This window comes from Uloborus diversus, chromosome 4 (assembly GCF_026930045.1).
Source record: "Uloborus diversus isolate 005 chromosome 4, Udiv.v.3.1, whole genome shotgun sequence".
NCBI classification, from domain to species: Eukaryota; Metazoa; Arthropoda; class Arachnida; order Araneae; family Uloboridae; genus Uloborus; species Uloborus diversus.
The window spans coordinates 38,251,699-38,267,952 of NC_072734.1; the positions used below are offsets into that span (position 1 = coordinate 38,251,699).

A 16,254-nucleotide genomic window follows, 5' to 3' on the forward strand; every position below is an offset into this window, starting at 1 on the left:
ATCGTGGAAATGGCTGCTTACAACTACGAACTACGGAATTTGTATTAATTTCTAATGTTTAGTAATGCTTCTTGAATTCTCATTTCTTTTTACATGGCCCAAAATATCCACAAAACTTTGAAAATTAATTTAAAAAGAATAAAACAAAAAAGTCATGCATACAGACAAAAATTACTAGGCTTATTAGCATTTGCTACGCTACGGCGTGCGTTTGTTTTAGTTTTTTCGTCCGCCATTAGACAGTGACCGCAGTGCCCCCTATAGTTCGTTGGAGTTGCGAATAACTTGATTTGAAGCATAGTGAATGACAGAAATTTTTTGTCGTGGTTGTAGGAAGCTTTCTTTTCTTTTCTTCTAAAATCTTATTTCTCCACAAACTATCTAAAGCCTGTATTTTTCCCCAAAGAAAACACGTGGAATGGAATATTTTACCTTTTTCGACAATATTGCTTACGTTCGACGAGCACGACCGGTAGCGCCCGTTTAGTTAATCACGTGACAGCTAATGATCACGTGCTCCAATCAACCAATCAACTGCTTAGAATGGTAACCGATTCGATAACCGGTTGATCATAGAATGCTGCGGTTTGCAACCGGTTACTTACCGGTAGACCGGTGAGGTTCGTCGAACGCAACCATTGTTAACCACCGCTGCGATTGAAGGTTGGCTTTGCCTCTCTTGCTGCTTCGTTGTGAGATTAAATATTCAAGTGAAATGAAAAGAGCAAAGAGCGGGGGAAAATGAAAAATAAACAAAGACGTTCTTACGAAGTTTCTGTTATAAAATACAGATATTTTTGCGGTATTTAATTACAGATAACAGCTCAGTGTTTATGCTGTTGTGTTTTAAATTTTTACCCTTCTTTTGCTGTAGTTTTTTGTTGATCAGAAACAAAAAACCATAGTGTAATAATGGATTGTCAAACTAATGCAAATGCTCCGCTGTCGAAAGTAAGATTTTTTCCTAAGTCGGCTTTTATATTGTTATCACGCGTCTATATTTCTTACATGAAAATTTAAAGTTTTTCAACCAATTTATTTTCCTGCTAACTGTTTAAAAAAGAAATAACAGAATTAAAATTTAAAAAAAAAAAACTAAGCACTTTTTATAGCGCTTTTAAGAGGACAAAATAACTTTTCTGGGTCAGAAAAAATAATTTAAGTATTTCTGTAGTTTTCGAAAATTCCAAAGACATGACACCACAAAACGAAGATAAATGCTGCTCAAGTTATGAAGAGAAATTAGCTTTCAATCATGACCTTGAGTGTTGAAACATGCATATTTTTCTTATTGGGAAGGTATGGTTTGAAATGACTAGAACCGCACTTTTTGTTATTTCTGGTGTCATTTTCTTGTAATTTTTGAAAACTACGGGAATACTTAAATTGTCCTTTCTGACCCAGAAAAGTTATTTTGTCCTTAAATTGAGTGCATTATGGAAAGGGCTTGGTATTTAAAAAAAAAAAAAATCTGTTGTTTTTTCTCTTTAGAGTAAGTGTATTTCAGAAATAGACTAATGGGGAAAGGGGGCACTCTTTTTCTAGGCGGATGCTTTGTAGCAATTGAGAGGTGCGCCATTGCCCTGTGTGTGTGGGGGGGGGATGACGACCTGGACTTTTATAACAGTTGAGTTCTCAAGTTGTTTTTGCAAGGGTGAGCACGAGGGGGGGGGGGAGGGTGCAGCCATCAAGCCTATCATTTGATGGGTCAAGAAGGGCGATCCTCTAACGCTTTTAGAAATTATTACATGCATGAATTTTTTGCTGTTATTATGCTATAATATTCATTGCATGCTCTTCCTGTATTGTAAAATTTTAAATAATGGGCCTGAGTGATCATGACGCATACATAGCCAATGAAACTTCATTTTACGGGGGGCAATTTCCCTCGCCCCTTTCCTTGAAAAATTCTAGGTTTTACATTCAAGTGGGCTTAGTTTTTGTTGTTTTCCTATAAAATTTGCATTGAGTAACTATTGATAAGTAGTAGATTCAGCCTGTTTTAGGGGGTCAATTTCACAGATTTTAGTCTTCATTTGGGGTTTTCAATCCTCGGGGGATGCAGGTTCGACAAGAGGCCGTGTTGGCTCGTCAGAAATTATGGGCCCGGCCTCTGGAGGCTCCACTTGGAATTGAATTAGTTTAAATTTCGTAGGATTATGCATTGTGGTTAGTAAACTGGCAATCGGTGCCTGTTGGCAGCCCTCAGGGGATGCTCCGCATGTTCTAGGTGGTGTGTCACGCTTTTTGTGAATCGTGTCAATGCCTGGAATTTATTTTACATTTTGAATGATTCATTCGAACGGTTGTGTGTTTGAATAAATGAGTCTCAGTTATCAGGTGACTTTTTGCATGACTTTGAGTGCTGAAATAAGAAGTTAATAATGTAAACAAATTGGGAAATCGTTGCTTTTGGCTCTGTGGAAATGGACTCATTTGTTCCTGTTTATTGCTTTGTTTTTTTCTTCTTTTTTGCTGCTGTTGAGAGAAATGGAATTTGAATTATATTAAAGTCAGATAACTAATATATGAGGAGGGAGGGAGGGTGAAATATTTCTCTCTGTGGTTTCTAGAGGATTATTATTCCTGGCGCATTAGAAGTAACTAGTGTGACTTATTGACATGGCTGATTATTTCGCTGCTTTCTTGATTCACTCTTTTTTATTTTTCTCTTTCATCCTACTGATTTAAGAAAAATGTAGTGCAGGAGGTAAAAGTTGTAACATTTCTGAGTGCATTAATTTTAGCTTTCATTCTTTGGCCCACTTTTTTAATTTAAATTACATAAAATGCAGATTATTATTGTTTAATTTATTTACCTTCCATATGCATTAAATTTGTAGCTATTCTTGTGTGGGTATCATTTATTTTCGCGTGCATAACTTCCAATAGTGTCCTATTCCGAAGAAATGCTGATATTGAAATATCTGCTGGCCTTTCATATAATGCATCCGCAGGAATGCATGATATGAAAAGCAGATTTTATTTGGTTTTCAAATCATCCAAAAAAGTCGCTCGGTAATGAACATTCGACAACAAGCAATAGATTACAGGGATGCCCATAAAAGGGGGTGGGGGCGGTCCATGGCGTAGATCGGCTATTAAAGTTTTGATGGAGAGGGGGGTAACTTCAGGGGGCTTTTGGTCTTTCTTTAGAAGCCTCTCATTCTGGGGGTTCTCCGTCGCATTTGAGGGCTGGATATCATCGCCCTTAGGAGAATTTGTACCCCTACATTATAAACACGTTGCGTTAAACGTTACATAAATGTTTTAACGTGGTTGTCATTGCGTTGACAACTGATTTAAGCATTTACTCAGCAAAGTGTGAAGCAGTTTTTCTATTCTAAAAGTATATATGATGACAGGGGTGTCCATTCGTCCCTGTAAGCAATAGCGTTTCCCTTGCGACAATAACCTCCTCCCCCCCCCCCTTTCCAAGAACAATAGTGCTAAAAAGAGCTAAGGCTCAAAAATTTCCATTAGAGTCATTCCATGTCAAGTGACCTACGGGTCCCCACTTGACCATCTCTGATTTGGATGAAATTTTACATAGGTGTAGAGATGCTTTTGAAACTAACCCATGCAAATTTTCAGCTTCCTAAATCCAAATCCTGAGGATCTAGGGTCTCTGAAAAATGTGATCCAAAATGGCAGATCAGCTTTTTATGCCAAATTGCCATATTCAGACAAAGTTTACAGACAATTTTATTACACTGGAAACCTAAAATTTTAGGCACTTAAAGTATGTTTGGCTGTTAATATATTCAAGTACTTTTGTGAATTTGAGCTCGTTAGATTTTGTGTAGCATGCGCTGAACTTGTGAAAAAGCGCAGTGGGGAAAATTTTTCCTGGATTTTAGGTTGTCAAAAAACTTGAACGAAAATTATTCAAAAGCTCATGCTTTGTGATTCCATTGTAAAAATACTTGTTTTTAATGGGTTACAGCTTCAGAGCTTAAATAACTATTTTCTAAAAGGTATTGACATCCAAAGTGGCTATCAAAACCGTTCAAGTGAAAAATAGCTTATTTTCAAAGCGCTATAGTTCAAGTTTGTCACCTCGCATCTTCTTTTCGTTAAAACCATTAGAAAGAACAGACTTTTTCCTTTCAAAGTAAGTTTTTTCTTCGACGATGTTCTTTCGTTTAAGGATTAAAAAAATGAGCTTAAAATTCGGACTGTCATAACGAATTGCAATGTTTAAGAGCAGGGGTTGTGGCAAAATTTATCACACTGGAAGCCTGAAATTTTAGGGGCTTAAAGTATTTTCGGTTGTCAATACTTCCTAGTATTTTTATGAATTTGAGTTCTTTAACTTGTATATGTAGCATGCATGCAAAGTCGCAAGAAAAACATGGAGAAACTTTTTCCCGGATTTTAGAATGTCATAAATTCTGAACAAAAATTATTCAAAAGCTCGTACTTTGTCATTCTGTTATCAATATACATGTTTTTAATGGTTTATAATTGCAGAATGCAAATATTGATTTTCTAAAAGATATTGGCATCCAAAGTGGCTGTCAAAATCGTTCACATAAAAAATAGCCTATTTTTAATGTGCTGTAGGTCAAGTTTGTCTCCTTGCATCATCTTTTCGTTGGCACCATTAGAAAGAACATATTTTTTCCTATAAAAATAGTTTTTTTTTTTGATGGTATAAGCGTAAAAAATTAGCTTGAACTACTACTTGTCGTTAGCGAGAAAGTCTCGTTCTGCAATAAATAAAGAATATTAAATGCCTTGGGGGGAAACCGACTAATAGTTATTTTTCAACTACCAGAAACAGTTGAAACTGTTTCTGACTTCTGGAAAAAGTCCACTTGCAAATGAAATATGATAGAGAAACCAAATTTTCTTGTTCTGTCTGATGTATTAGTCTGCTTCCAGAACAGGATATTTTTCTGTTTCTAACACATTTTTAATTTGCAAAAGAACTTTTGGAACTGATGTGATATACCCCACCCTTGTCGACTTTTTCCTGTTGGCGCCAAGAAAGCGTCGCCAAGAAAACGATGTATGACGACATATGTCATACATCGTTCTTAGCGATGCTTTTTTAGCGCCAACAGGAAAAAATCAGATAAAAAAACATGATCAAAGCACTTCAGAACACAATATATATAAAAACAACATAAAAGCACAACAAAAAACATCACGAATATATGCTTCAAAAATGTACAGGGCCGAGTTTTTTTGTAAACATATTAAAATACAATGAAATTAATTATTGTATTAATTACAAGTCGAAATTAATGCATTAATTTTTTTTTCATCATTTCTCCGGGATACGAGCCCTCGGTCTCATAGTACTTTCGTAATGAGACAACGGCTCGCCGGCCCTGCCTCGGTCTCATTACGAAAGTACTATGAGACCTCTGGCTCGCCAGGACCTCGCTCCGCTCGGTCCGTTATCCCTCCGACTGTTAATATACATTACAGTCGGAGTATGGTCACAATTATGTATATTTTCATGGAGACACCCAAGGGTGGCTCCTTCCGTTCAGTGTACAATAATGACACAGTTTTAAGTGTGAAATATGCACCATTATTGTGCAGATTTATTAATAAAATTCAGCATTTTTAAGAGTACAACCGAAAGAACTTTCAATTGTTAACATAAAATTCAGTACCTAAAGGAGGCATGTTAATAGATTGTCTAAATAATTCGTGGCATCGATAAGAATTAACTTTTAGAACAAAATAACCGTACTATTTCTGTAAAATTAATTTACATACAGTAAAAATAAAGTTAAAAACTACAAGAACCCCTCAAGGATTTGTAAAAACAAAGAATTTTGGAAGTGAGAGGTTTTTTTTTGAATTCTAAAATAAAGAACTTATCTTTTTATATAGTATAAATATTCACACTCAGTCTAAAACAATACATCATATGACAATGGCACGTTACAGATACACACCACGTTGGAGTTAACTTTTAATTAACCTTCAAGTTTGAAGAAACTGGCATTTTCTAATTCATTTTCTAAATAATTTTCTACTTCAAAACACAACTACTGAATTTAAACTAACACAAAATAAGCATTCCTGTAAGGTATATTGCAGGAAACAACACCACGTATCTGTCCTGCGTGAAACTCAAACAACCCAAGTAAACAAGTTTGAACAGATCTGTAAGATTGCCTTCGGGTTGCTAAACACAGGTTAGTTTGGCCAGGGATGCCATGCATAAAAAATTATCGCCTCATTGGCGAGAAAAATATTTTAATTTTGTGCAAAAAAATCGAATGTCGCCAGATGGGGGGGTATATCACATCTGTACCGAACTTTTAAAAGGGAATTAAAAACCTATTTCTGACTAATAAGAGTTGAAAAATTCCTATTAGTTTGTCTCCACGGCATTCACAATTCTTTATTTTTTGTGGAACGAGACTTTCTTGCGAACGACAAACAGCATTTCAAGTTCATTTTTTTTACACTTATCTGAAAGAACACCATCATAATGAAAAACTTTTTTTATAGGAAAAAAATATGTTCTTTCTAATGGAGCCAACGAAAAGAATATGCAAGGCGAAAAACATGTCCTACAGCGCATTAAAAATTGGCTATTTTTCATGGAAACGATTTTGACAGCCATTTCGGATGCTGTCAAAATCATTTAAAAGTATTAGAAAGTCAATATTTACACTCTGAAACTATAAACCATTAAAAAACTTGTATATTGACAATAGAATTACAAAGTACGAGCTTTTGAATCATTTTTGTTCAGAATTTATGACATTATATAATCTAGGAAAACGTTTCTCCACTGCGTTTTTCTGGCGACTTTGCAAACATGCTACATAAAAGATAATAAACTCAAATTCATAAAAAAAACTAGGAAGTATTGACAACCAAAAGTACTTTAAGCCCCTAAAATTTTAGGCTTCCAGTGTGATAAAATTTGCCGCAACCTGCTATTAGACATTGCAATTTGTTCCGACGGTCTGAATTTCAAGCTCTTTTTTTTCGTTTATCCTTAAATGAAAGAACGCCAACGAAGAAAGAACTTATTTTGAAAGGAAAAGGTCTGTTCTCTCTAATGGTTTTTCCGAAAAGAAGATGCAAGGTGACAAACTTGAGCCATAGCGCTTTTAAAATAGGCTATTTTTCACTTGAACAGTTTTGATGGCCACTTTGGATTTCAATACCGTTTAGAAGATAGATATTTAACTCTGCAACACTAACCCATTAAAAACAAGTATTTTTACAATGGAATCACAAAGCATGAGCTTTTTGAATAATTTTTATTCAGATTTTATGACAATTTAAAATCTAGAAAAAAATTTCCCCATTGCGCTTTTTCATAAGTTCACTCACATGCTACACAAAATCTAACGAGCTCAAATTCACAAAAATACTTGAATATATCAATGGCCAAACGTAATTTATGCGCCTAAAATTTCAGGCTTCCAATGTAATAAAATTGTCTGTAAACTTAGTCTGAATATGGCAATTTGGCATAAAAAGATGATCCGCCATTTTGGATCACATTTTTCGGAGATCCTAGATCCTCAGGATTTGGATCTAGGAAGCTGAAAATTTGCATAGGTTAAATTCAAAGACATCTCTACACCTCTATAAAATTTCATCAGAATCGGAGATGGTCAAGTGGGGACGATATGAAAAATTAGGTCAGTTGTGTGTGTGATGTGGAATGACTCATTACCTGGTTTGTGCCATACCGTCTCCTACCTCGCAAGCACCTCTGCAAATGAATCACTTGGAAAGTAAACCACTCTTGAGGTTTGTTCCATTTCTTTGTGGTGCAGTTGAGGGGGGCTGTAGGATGATGGTGTGCCCTCAGATTTTTTGCTAAAGTTTTCCTTTTATAGCTTAAATATATTTAAAAAAAAAACAACTTTCAAGTTCTAACCTGTTAGTGTCACCTGAGGACATGCCCATATTATGATCATCCCCACTTTTTAATGAAAATATACATATTTGATCTTTTAACTTCTCACGCTCAGTATGGTAAGCATTTCTCTACCTTTTATTTCCGCCATCACCACCGGAGCACACACTTTTCACTTGTCACTCCAGAATCCCCCGTACCTGCCACTATTTGTGGCTTAAGCAGTTGGATGAAACCCTGAAGACAGCTCGGATTTTTGAATCAGACCAGAAACCAAGCAATCTCTGATCCAGCACGAAAACTCGAGATGTGATAATCAAGAACTCGAGATACGCTAATCAAGAACTCGAAATACGCTAATCGAGCACTCGAGTTGAGATAATTAAGAACTCGAGATCTGATAATCAAGAACTCGTAATAATCGAGTTCTCGAGTGATCCTGAATAATAGTGATTCAATTTTGAGAACTCGATTATGCCCATCCATCACTATTTGTTTGCTAAATTAATTAAAACCATTTAAATATTAAAGGTTTCCCAAGCTAATTTATGTTTCAAAACATACAAGTCACTTGTGATAAAAATCCTAAAATGTCACTTTACTTAGCCCCGTCATAGATTATTGGCATAGATGAAAGCAATTATAGTGAATACATTTCATGCTTGCTTCAAAGAAGCCTTGGTTAAAAATTTTCAGTATGACTACCATTAATATTACTATTGTAAGGCAACAAAATTTGTAACAATGGGTTTTATAGTTAAATATTTAATGGGAAAATTACATGAAATTTGCTGTTTTCCATCCTAACCTAAATAATAATTTTATTTTAAAATTTTAATTTTTCATCGTTAAGTTGTACCTTAAGATGAAGCAAATCATTTAGTGAAATCCCAAAGTCTCCAAGTGGTCTAGTTGGTGAAAAATAAGCAAAAGCAGGCCTCAGATTTTTCCGTTACAATCAGGCCAAGTATAATAAAAGTGCTTAAAATCGCTAAAATACGTAAGAACTAATCGTTTTGTGGTATAGAGCACTCAATTAATTCTTAACTGGTAAGGCAATAATTTTGTAACGTAAGTGGTTTGGTGTGGTGTATGTAACCCTAATATTATATTTCTTGTGTATTCCTTCAAATTTCGGAGACTGAAATAGGAAAATTTTCAGCGATTTTTGTGTAATTTATTTATATAAATACAACTACCATAAGTGCAGAGGTTACTCCCCCAACAAATACCGCGAAGAAGACCTCCTCTTTTGCTAAGAACAAGAGACCCCCTTAAAAAGAAAATACTCCTAATCAAGCATAGAGGCATTTACATAAATTTTAGGGCCAGTCACAAATGACTTTTACAGGCCCTCTTCTACATTGTTTACCCCTATGTTCATACATGTATTTAACCCCTCATTTCAAAAATCTCTGGGTCGGGCATGGGCAAAATGTCCCCCCCCCCCTGCCCCTGATCAAGCATCCTTAAAAACTTCATTGGGGCAATCTGCACCGTGATCCCTTTTGATGGGCACTGCTGTAAGTTTACACATACAGGGATGTCAACGCATATGGAAAGTTAGGGAAAGTCATGGATTTCGACTATGATCGAAAATGGTCATGGACAATCATGATTTTCAGCAAAAAAATGCTCAAAAGTCATGGAAACTGGCATCTGGTCATGGACTTTGGATTCAAGAACATGCATATTTATTACATTCTACAAATTAGGTGCAAAATTTACTCGGCTGTTTCTTATGCTGCTTTTACCCGTCACTCCCAATTTTCGACACATTTTGAAGTCTAATTGCATCCGCTGCTATAATACTTGCTCGTTTTTCTTTACAATGTTATTCTACCATTTGGATGTTTTTAATTTTGTGTTCACTAGTTGTTTTACATAATTTTTGCTGCTTGTTTAAAGCTTCTTTTATTTTGAAAAATCATTTTACAACTAAAATGTTTTTTCGGTATTTTTAGTAATTAAAAATTATTGTGTGTCACATCAGATTTTTTAGAGAAAAAATAATAAATTTGTTTTCATGTAAATTCTTACCTACATAAAAATTTTGTATAATTTATTGGATTCCAAAAAATATTTCCAGAAATTTTAGCTTTATAAATGTATGTCCTTGGTAGCAAAATAATTAAGTTGAAACTCAAATTTATTTCATGTGTATCACAAGAAAAAAGAAAACCTAATTAAAATTTATTATGGCCTGCAAAGTGATCAGTGAGTCATTGACTAAGCTTCTGTCATTGAATAATTTTCGTACTTGTTCTTTATTCTCGAAGAAATAATGCAATAATTTATGAGCTAAATATATTTGATGTTCATATTTTTAGGGGTGTTTTGTGGTGAAAAAGGGTCATGGATCAAAAAAAGTGAAAAGTAAGTTGGCAATTTTTCGATCGATTTCTATTTTAATGAATAATTAATATTCTTGATATTTGTGCAAGTTTCTATGTCTCATACTAGCTTTGTTTAATTGACTATTTTCCATTAATATTTAATTTATTTTTTGGAATTTAACCCATTAATAAAAAAAGAAAAGAAAAAAAAAACCGCTTGTTCAACTTTTTTTGCAATAGGGGCTTGCTTTCTTCAGAGTTTGTAAAATATTTTGTTATGCTCAGTAAATGGTAGAGATGGGATGAAGCTTCAGTTAGCTGAAGATGCATTGAATATGTTTTGTGGTATTCACGAATGTCGGACTTGTGGCCGGAGGGTCCGGAGTTCGATCCTAGCCGGTTAATCCACCGTCTTCATTAATGGAGGGATGTTAAATATGCTTGTGGTCACAAAGTCCTCCAAGTGAAACAATACTTCTGGGGGTGCTGGACCAGGGATTGCTCGGTTACTAAAAAAATCAGAGCTGTCTTCAGGGTCTCATCCAACTGGTTAAACTATAAATAGTAATATGTACGGGGGACCCGGGAGTGAAATGTGAGAAGTGTAATTCATGAATGCAGTCTCTTAACCAGCGTCAGATATCAGGGGCTTAAGGTCCCACAAGTGTTGCTACAGCCACTCTCAGTTTGAGTTACGTTTGTGTGACCCTAAGCCCCTGATATGAGACTGTTGACCCTGGGTAGTTAGTCTGTTTACGGTTACTGACATCACTGGTTATTTTCTGATTCTTCTGACTGAGCTGCTGTTTTTATTAATGCATGTGATTAGTTTTTGATCAGAAGATCAAAGTGTCATCAGAGAGAAACTGAGCACTAAGCATAAATTTTTTTAACTATGCATTTTGTGACCAAAATTAAATATTTTGTTATTTCTAAAGATATTAGTATAGTATAAATTACATAGCATCTTCAATTAATGTTGACTTAAATCTGGTAATTGCATGGTTATTATGTTTTGTTTAATTTTGGAAAATGTAAGCTCTTTATATTTGCAAGCATAACTTGACAGAGTTAGGGTTTTGGACAGACAGGTGGTTTTTACTGTCAAAAACTGCTCCGAAGTGTTTTAAGTAGGAGATTTCAATCCTTTTGCATCTTCTAAAGTTTTCAATTATTTAAAAACTTGAAGCAATCTTAACAAATGTTACCCTAAATCTACTTATTTTAAAATTTAACAGTTTAGTTTTAAAAGATGTATCTAAGTTATTAAGCATAACTGACCACAGTATAAAGCACCCTTATTTGCCAAATCTAGAGTTTCAAATCAATAAGTTTAGTTTACCAAAAACCACCATTGCAGAAAATTGTACACAGATTTTTAATATTTGAATACACTTCTGAATATTTAATTAAAAATATAAGTTCATCTGAAAAAGACCTAATTTTTTTAATCAAAAGAAAGGAACTGATCGATCTAAATAAACTTTTATTTCAAGACCTTTTAGTATTTTATTTTTCTACCCAATATATAGTATAAACAATTTTTCAGCGTAATTTGTTTCATGTTTTTTTTTTCTTTTCAGGCGAAACTAAAGTTACAGACACATATGAGCATTTCCAGGCCATTTGGTCGAAAATGCATGCAGAAATACAAGTAATACTTTTATTTTACCAGATTTAATAGACTTTTGCTATTATATTATTTTGTTTCGTTTTTTCTTTTCATTTTTTTTTCTTTTATTCTAAGTTTGAAAAATTCATTATTATATCTTTTTTTTTTTTTTTTTTTTAACTTTGAAATTTGAAGAGTTAAGTTGTGAAAATTGCAGCATTTTTTTAATTGGAAATTATTTTACAAATAATGAAACATTTATCCATAATCCAAGATCAGTATATTCAGTTAAAGTTGTGATATTTATTGAATAACTTGTTTCTTTTATAACCTCATTACTTGCATTACAAAGACTTACATTTAAGTCATCTTTTCTTCAAAGTTTTCATTTAAATCTTCTGAATCTTTAATAACCATTTCTTCTCTTTTTTAAAATGTAAAACTTTCACAATAACTCTTGATCTGGTCTAGTGGATTCAGTCTTCAAAGCAAAACAATTGGTTAACTTTTTAACCATCCCTTCTCTAAGGTCCTAATCCTCCGGGTTTAGGGTTGGGTGTGAGGCTAACAAAATAGCCCTCTAAAGAACCTTTTGTTCATAAAGATAAACCTTATTGGGACTCCTTGGCTATCCTGCAGAACTTTTTAAATTTTTCGTTTCAATTCAGTATACTTTCAACTTCAACCTGTTTTTTTTTTTTTTTTTTCATATTCTGTGGTGAAAATTCTTGATAGTTCTAGTCAGCTACTCTTTGCACTTTGTTATTCAATGGTGGTAGAATATGCAAAAGTTTTTGCTGGAGTTTCTTTTTATTCCTTCAATAAAGAAAAAGTTATTAATTTTTGAATAATTTGCTTTATTTTTAGGTTTATTTTTCACATTATCATTCAATATGCTTATTTTCAGGATGTTGCAAGGAAAACTTATGAAGGTGTATTTGAAGAAATTTTACTATTCATTTCTAATTGCTTTCCTACTCCATTTGAAAATCAAGTGCATGTCCCAGCTGGAGTTCTTGAAATGGGTAAGAATGTACCTTTAAAGCATTTTATACTGGTTTAGTTGTTGCTACTTTGAGAATTTTAATTTGAAAAAGTTATGTTCTGGATATCTAATAATTTTGTTACATTAAAATATTTGGTAATTCAATAGTGTCACAGTATTGGTTATTTATATAGAAGCAGAATAGTCTCTGAGAATGAAAATATTATTGGCAGAAGGGTTGAAGAATTTCATTAAACTAATAAAAAATAAGGAATGTCATAAAATAAAAAAAGTAAAAATTGGAATGTTATGTGCCTAAATAAAGCATTCTAGGTGTAATGAATGGTTTGATAAAGTCATGACCTAATCAATTCAGTTTTCAATGTGCATGTGCATTCCTGCCAGCTTTCCACGAAAATTTGGAGATTCGTGAATCTCTCTCAAGTCCACAACTTAGCCTTTATTCAAATGAGTTGGAGTAAAATCAGGAAAATGTTACCGTTCTTGAATATTTTCTTTACAAAAATTGTTCTGGGAAAGGTTTCTGAAATTTTGCGCTGCATATAAGTTTTTCCTCTAACTTTAAACCGCATTTTTTGTACTTAATTTCCCGACTTGTACGCGAGTGCTTACAAACAGTAGTATATTTGTTATTCAGTGGCATTGCTACCATTGGGCGCTCCGCCCCATGTGTCACCCCTCTTGGTGAGGGGGGAGGGGTGACACCCAAAGTGGAATTGTAAGTTTTTGAAAAATATAAGTATGCTTCAACTGAGAATGTTTCCCTTAATATTTTAAATACATTTCGTGATATCGCTGTTGCATCGGAACTAACTGCTTCTGAAATGACTAACTGCTGCAAAAATTATCAAGGTTAATTGAAAATGCATTTTTAAGACTACAAATTTGAAAATTGCTGACTGTTAGAGCTTTTACCAAACGCTTCAAAGCTTTTGAAATTATACTTCTTTTGGTACAATTACGGTAAAATTTCCACATGAAGCAGAAGTAATGAAATGAAATACAAAAAGAAGTGACATTCTAAATCGGCTCCAAATCCAATCTCAGTTTGGCAATATTAAGCTAGATTCCCATAAAACTCCATGTTTAAGTCAAGTTTTTTGTAAACAATCTCTAAAACTTTCTTTTCTGCACCAATTCAGGGTAGGATTATTTCTCATTGCTCAAAAATAATTTTTATCCAATTTGATAAATGTCTTAATTGTAATACATATTATGAAATATTTTAATTCATCACAACAATATGGCATTTTATTTTATCATTATTTCAAGGTTTTCACAATTCATCTTTTAAAACTGTTTTCTTATTGGTAGCATGTGATATGTATTGCTTTGTTTATCTTTCATACAACAATCTTACACTGTGCTTTTCATTAATCAGAGCTATTGATGTAAAGCTGTAAAAAAAGAAAAAGTATAAATTCTATCTGAGTACAAGGTACATTCACCTTTTTATTTATAGTGATTATTATTCCTTTTTTTTAAATATAACTGAAGAAAACATTTCTTGTGTGTTCAATAATGAAATTCTCAATCATGAATCAACTCTTGCATTAAATACCTAACGCCTTTCCACTTTTCCTACTTTGTTGTTTTTAAATTCCTTTGAACCCCACTTTTTTTTTTGAAAGAAAGTTATTTCATTGTCTTTTTCATATTATAGATGTTTTTTTTTGTTGATAAAAATACATTAATCAAACATGTCAACTCTACTGCATTTTGTTTCATTTTTTAAAAATATAATTTATAGGAATCAACATGCCAGACCATGCTTCAGTTTTCCATTTACTACAGAAATGTCTAGAGGATAATAAGTACCTTACTGTAATTCTAGACTCAAAGAAATGTGTTTCTTTTCCAAACCTTGTTGGAACACTTTATGCTGAAATTCAAGATAAATCTAAAGTAAGATATTGCAAACTTGTTCTTTTCTATAACATTCAAACCCATCACTTAAATTTTTTCTCAAGGGCACGTAAAGAGAACTATGTACATTGTATTGAAAAAATTGCAACCCCCTCCCTATGATTGTCCTGATAATATATACACACTGATCATACACAGACAAATACATATGTAAGACTAGTATGTTGTGGCCATCACGAAACTTTCTTCTATATTTTTCTTTTTTTTTTTTTCTGATCCCTCCCCATGCTTGACGAGGAAGCAATATTCCCAACAAAAACAAAATGACACATGCAAAAACTTGACGACTATCCCAATGTCTGAATTATTGCAAAAGCAAAGCAAAGAGCGAAAATTGAAAGTTATTTTAAAAGCCTTGCTTGAATGAATTACAAATATTTTATTTGTTAACAAACATAAGATGGCAACAGTTAAAAATTTTAAATCATTGAGATAATATTTCCTATCATTTCCATACAATTAAAATCAAGAGAAATACGCAGACGACAATCTATTACGATTTATCTTTCTTATTGTTGCATTAATAAAAATATTTTTATTCGAAAAAAAAAAAAAAAAAAAAAAAAAAAAAAAAAAAAAAAAAAAAAAAATCAACACCTCTTGGAGCGATCGGCGTCAAAATAGAACCAAAGCCTGTTTACATATGGATTCACATATATTCCAAATTTCAACCAGAACGTAGCATTACTTCTTGAGATAGGGCACTCAAAATGGAAAAAAAGAACGGGTGATTGCGCTACCTCCTTTTTAGCTGTTGACACAAAAATAAAATCAGTTCTTATACCCACTAAGGGCTACTTGCCAATAAATTTTTCTTTCATTCCGTTCATTATTTCTTGAGATACAGCAGTCACAATTGACGACAAAAAACGTTCTATAGCTCAACCCCCGTTTGAGTTATTGACACCAAAATTGAATCAGCACCTGTTCCTGTTAATACCAACATATGGACCAAATTTTGTTTGATTCCGCCAGTAACTTCCTGAGGAATAGCAAGCACGCGTAACTCGAAAAACGTCCCATTGCTCCACCCCCCTTGGAGGAATTCGCGCCAAAAACTAATGGGCACAAGTTCACATAGGGGCACATATGTGTACTAAATTTCGTTCGATTTCATGCGGTAGTTTTTGTTGTAGAGCGGCCACAAAAAACTGGTCACACACAGACGTGACACATACATACACACACACACACACACACATACATACACACACACAGACAGACAGACATTTTCCAAAAATGGTCGAAATGGACTCAGCACACCTCAAAACGTTCGAATCCGTCAAAATTCGAAATTCGAAAATTTGCACGAATCCAATACTTTCTTCTATATATTAGATATAGAAGAAAGTAAAAAAAGAAGTAAAATATTTTTTTGAAGACCAAAAATAAAATCAAACATTGTGTAGATATATGTGCAGTAAGCAAAATGAAAATAACAGCTGGAGCTGGATTCAGAGTGATGAAAGTTTCACCGGAAGACGGTACGTCAAAAAACAATTGAAAAGTAACTGCACAGAAA

At 33.5% G+C, this 16,254-nt stretch overlaps 1 protein-coding gene across 1 annotated transcript in view; it reads left to right on the top strand.

The window, feature by feature from the left end:
• The first annotated feature begins 739 nt into the window (after positions 1-739).
• LOC129220049 (origin recognition complex subunit 3-like) overlaps positions 740-16,254 on the top strand; it is a 55,068-nt gene continuing 39,553 nt past the window's right edge. The window contains exons 1-5 of the mRNA XM_054854388.1: positions 740-951; positions 10,183-10,228; positions 11,772-11,842; positions 12,708-12,825; positions 14,557-14,711. Coding sequence (XP_054710363.1) covers positions 913-951; positions 10,183-10,228; positions 11,772-11,842; positions 12,708-12,825; positions 14,557-14,711 — 429 coding nt within the window. The 5' untranslated portion in view covers positions 740-912. The remainder of the gene's footprint in view (positions 952-10,182; positions 10,229-11,771; positions 11,843-12,707; positions 12,826-14,556; positions 14,712-16,254) is intronic.